General features: G+C 62.9%; 2 protein-coding genes across 2 annotated transcripts in view; one reads left to right on the top strand and one right to left on the bottom strand.

The window, feature by feature from the left end:
- Positions 1-3,087, bottom strand: part of MPG (N-methylpurine DNA glycosylase) — a 12,996-nt gene extending 9,909 nt beyond the window's left edge. Inside the window, exon 1 of the mRNA XM_014542956.1 lies at positions 2,528-3,087. Coding sequence (XP_014398442.1) covers positions 2,528-3,087 — 560 coding nt within the window. The remainder of the gene's footprint in view (positions 1-2,527) is intronic.
- A 722-nt stretch (positions 3,088-3,809) lies between these two features.
- The window catches only part of RHBDF1 (rhomboid 5 homolog 1 (Drosophila)), a 16,420-nt gene continuing 15,842 nt past the window's right edge, over positions 3,810-4,387 (top strand). Inside the window, 1 exon segment of the mRNA XM_014542955.1 lies at positions 3,810-3,818. Within this exon segment, the coding sequence (XP_014398441.1) occupies positions 3,815-3,818 (4 nt within the window). The 5' untranslated portion in view covers positions 3,810-3,814.

Here is a 4,387-nt window from a genome sequence, read left to right as displayed (position 1 = left end):
GGCCTCCTGGAGCATGGCCAGCCTCCACCAGGCCGAGGCCTGGGCTAGGGCCCTGGGGGTCCAAGGGGACCGGGAACCCACCGTGCTGGCAGCAGCTAGGGGCAGAATGGGGAGCCCGGCTGCCCTCCACTGCGATGCCTCTTCACACTCCCAGCACCAGCTGTCCCCCCAGCCTTTCATCTCTCCAGTCGGATTTGTGCCCCAAGGGACAGGGGCAGAGGAATCTGGGGAGAGCAGCCGTGCCTGGCCCGGAGTCGCTGTCCGCTTAGGATTGTTCAGAGGGAATTCCCCTGGGGGGAGAAGGCACACCGGTAGCACTAACACCCCACAGAGCCTCCCCTCCGCTCCGTCACGCTGGGGTTTCCCTGGGTCTTCAGGACCCCTCTGCAGCGGCAGGCACAGTCCCAACCCCATACAACCACCTCTGTCCTGGGAAAGCCCTGGCCCTGGGAGGGCGTACCCATGGGGCCTGGGAGAGCAACTGGCATAGGATAATGTCAGAGGGGGGTCGGGGTGGGGGGTGCTGGATGATTCATGTCACTGGGGCCCTAAGGTGAGCGAGGAACCTGATTTCAGGGCAAGTCCAGTTGGGAGGACCCTGGTCTCCAACGGTTCCTTCTCCGCTGACCAGCCCAGGGCTGAACTCCAGCCCTCCAGCCTCCCTCTCTCGTCCCAGGGCCCCAACCAGGACTTCCTGGGGAGGGAGGGGCAGCAGCTTCCAGCCCGCTGGAAACCACCCAGCGGCTTGTGGCACCAGAGCTGCTTCCGGGGGTGGGCGGGGGTGGGCAACGTCTCACAGGCCGCGCTTGCCAGGCCGCCTGGATGTGACGCCCACCCCGTTCTTCCTCCTCCATCCCCGCCGCCATTCTGTCTAAACAATGACGCCCCCTTCCAGCCTTGTGTGCCCAGACCCCTTCCTCCCTCCTTCCCTCCCTCCCCCCCTTCCCCGCTCCCTCTTCCTCACTTTGGGAGGGAATCTAAGACCTCAGTTGGGCTTCATCCCCCTGGCGAGGGCATTCATTTTTATTCTTATTTCACAAATGGTGCATGGTCGTTGCAGAAACCCTGGGAGTCCGCACATTCCCAGGGGTGTTTGATCCCTACTTGAGGACGAGGAAAGAGAGGCTTAGAGAGCAGCCCTGGCTCCCAGGAGGAGGAAGAGGCAGGGCCAGTGCCAGCAACCCACTTCTCCAGATGTTTTGGCAGGGGCTTGCGCAACCTCTGCAAGGGGGGCTCCTCCTCCCGCCCCCCGCTTCCTGGTTTGTGGTCTGAGGCCCCACCGCAGGCTGGAAGTGGTGGGTTAAGCATTCCCGCTGTGGCCTGCAGGACAGGCGGGCTGGGAGGGAGAGAAGGCGGTGCTAGGCAGAGGAGGGACCTGGGGCCTGCTCTGTCCCCAGCGTGCCCTGCGCGGGGCTGGGAGAGGCATGTGGGAGGATGTCAGTGGAAGTTGGAGGTGGGGACATCCTCAATATTCTCAAAGGGACCAGTGCGGGGGTGAGCCGCTCTGTGCCCTGCTGGGCCAGCTCATGGCCTGTGGAGGGCCTACCAGCCACCAGAGCCTTGAGAGAAAGGTTAAGCCGCTCTATCAGCACAGAGGCCAGAGCGCCAGCCCCAGCACCGCTGTGTCCTCTCTAAGGTAGGGATGCAGGGCCGCTGTCCCCTCGGAGGGTGGGGGTGTCAGAGCCCATTGGGCAGGGAGGGCAGCTGAAGGAGGTGTGTGTGGGCGGCAGCCTCCCTTCCTGGGCTGTGCTGCCAGTGCAGCTGGGCCCTGGGCCCAGGTACTCACTGGACCCCTCGCCATCCCCTGAGACACAGGGAGGGGCAGCTGCCTCAGAAATAGCTACTGACTTCAGGCCCCTGGCTGGCCTGGCCCATTTCGGCCACCTCCCCAAATAGCCAGGGGTTGGTCCCACGATCCTCCAGGCCCCCGCAGCCCCCCACCTCCCAGCCCAGGGACTGGCCTGCTGAACTGGGGATTCCAGAGTGGCTGGCAGGGACGCCTCCTCCTGGTCAGGGCTCCCAACCCCTCAGGTCCCAGAGTCAAGTGCACATCCATGGGGGCGGGGGTGGGGGGCGCAGACACTCAACCATCCTAGTCACCCACCCACACGCTAGGCAGTTGCAGCTGATTTCCATTTCTCCAGGGCTGGGTGGAAAGGGACTGGAAGCCCTGGGAGCAGGGTTTCCACGCGGGGGCTTCTCCACCAGGGCATAGGCAGGGGGGCGGAGTGAGGCGGAGCACATGTATGTGCATACGTGTGTCCGTGCGGACTAGGTCCAGGCCTGAGCACACGTGTGTTGCTCCTTCTCTGCTCACACTATCCGGATGCCAGGGTCCCTGCTCAGGAGGCCGGGGTGGGCAGGGAACCTGGGATTCCTGGGTTTGCCTTCCAGAATATACTGGGGCCTGCCTTGGGAGCAACACCTGTGAGGAGCAAGGGTTTGCAACAGAGGCTGCTGTGATCCACTGGAGCTTGGGGAGGGAGGGGCTCGTCGGAGGTCACCCGAATGTGGGGAGGCCATTTACCTGTCACCTTCTCTGGGGAGGGAGCGTAGAGGGTACTCCTCAGGGGGTTCTCCGCTGTGAGCCAGCGAGAGCTGGTGCTCCCGGCAGCTGTGGGTGAATGTCTGGGTCATGAAGCGGGCCTGGGTGGCACCCTGCAGCATCCACTGCGGGAAGGGACCTGCCAGGACTGGGTGCCCAGCCATGACATGCTTTGGAGCTGAGCCCAGGCCCTGGACTCCAGGAGGGCACTGCCGCATACTCTGCCAGCCCAGTCTGGTGGGCAGGGCCTGTTTATCCCTGGCAGGGGTCAAGAATGCTGGGCACGGAGAGACCGTCCTGTCTGGCTGAGAGCCTGGCAAGGGAGGGCTGACGTGTGTGGCCGCAGGAGCCACGGGCATCAGCACTGGGCAGCCTCCTTCTTGCCTTGTGTCCCCAATGCACCCGTAGTCGCCTCCCTCCACTTGTGAAGGCGTCCCCTCTAGCCCCTCCGGCGCTCTCGCTGTGGCCCTGTAGCTGAGAATCATGCTGATATGCCCGTGTTTATAGAGGACCCGGAAGGTGCAGCCACCGCTCTGTCCCATGGTATGGGCGAGGGTACAATCAGAGGGTTCTGTCCCTTGCCCAGGCTGCGGGGCCAACCTGTAAGTCGGCTGCTACCTCCCATCGTCAACTTTATTTTCTGTGTAGCCACGGCCCAGCTTGATGTGTGCAGGCAGACGTCGGGCACAGAGAGGGAGCGTGCCCCCTGGTCCCAGACCAGCAAGGGGCCCGAGGACACATCTGTGGGGCCTCTGAGGCTTGAGGGGCTGGGCCTGATGTGCCCAAGGTATTCTGACATCTGGTGGCCCCAGTTTTGTTTTCTCTGAGGAAAAGAGGGAGACCATTGTACCAACCATCCAGGGGAGTCTGCACCCCTCCACCACTCACAGCTCCTGCTTACACCCTGCCATTGGCACCCCTCCCCCATTCCCTGGTCTTTGGGTGACTAGGAGGCCCAGGCTCCTTCAATGTCAGGAGAGAGGAATGCTGGGAAATTCCCACCAGCAGACTTAGCCTGGGAGCCGCCGGGCAATTTGTGGCCAACTCAGGGAGTGTAGGGATGAGCCCAGGGCGGTTGGTGAGCTCTGAAAGGGAAGAGCACAGAGTGGAGGCCAGACACTGTGCCGCTGCCTCCGCTCCGAGGGTTTTCGGTGCAGGCGCAGGCCGGCCGGGAGAGCCTGTTGGGAGAGCAGGTTTTCCGGGTGGGGAGCACCGCGGCCTGGGGAAGGGGTGCTGCTCTGCTCCTGCCTGCAGTGAGTGTGGGTGTGCATGGGTGTGCAAACACATGAATGGAATTGTCTAAGGTGTCATGTGCACACGTGTAAATGTCAGAATGGGCATGACAGTGTATATTGTGTGTAGGAGTACGTGTGTGTATGTGAGTGTGTAACAGGTGTGTGTGAATGAATGAAGTGTATGAATACATGAGCGCGGTGTGTGAGTGTGAACGTGTGCAGAGTCAGTGTGAGCGCTCACGTGGGACTGGGGGAGTGTAGGTAAGTGATTGTCAGTGTGTGCTTTGGGGGCGGTTCCTGGTTGGTTTATAGGACATCCAGGGACACTGGTCCCGCCGCCCCCCTCCTTCTCGAGCTCAAGTCTAGGCAGGATAGGGTCAGCAGCCACTCTGCAGTGAGGGAGAGGCTGAGAAGCCGAGGTCTGTGGTTGACCTTCAGGCTCCGTCTAGCTGGGCCACCAGGTCCTGTCTCCATAGCTGCGGCGCTCACGACCCCCGGCCACAGGTGCACCCGCAGCCCAACACCGGGGAGAGCAGAGCTCAGTCGCCTTCCCGGAGGAGGTGACTCGGCCGGGGCGGGCGGGCCGTGCGCATTCCTGAGCCCTGAG

The sequence above is a fragment of the Myotis brandtii genome, unplaced genomic scaffold (genome assembly GCF_000412655.1).
Source record: "Myotis brandtii unplaced genomic scaffold, ASM41265v1 scaffold317, whole genome shotgun sequence".
Taxonomy (NCBI): Eukaryota; Metazoa; Chordata; class Mammalia; order Chiroptera; family Vespertilionidae; genus Myotis; species Myotis brandtii.
Note: the sequence above shows the minus strand (reverse complement) of the source record. Positions and strands in the feature narration are given on the sequence as shown.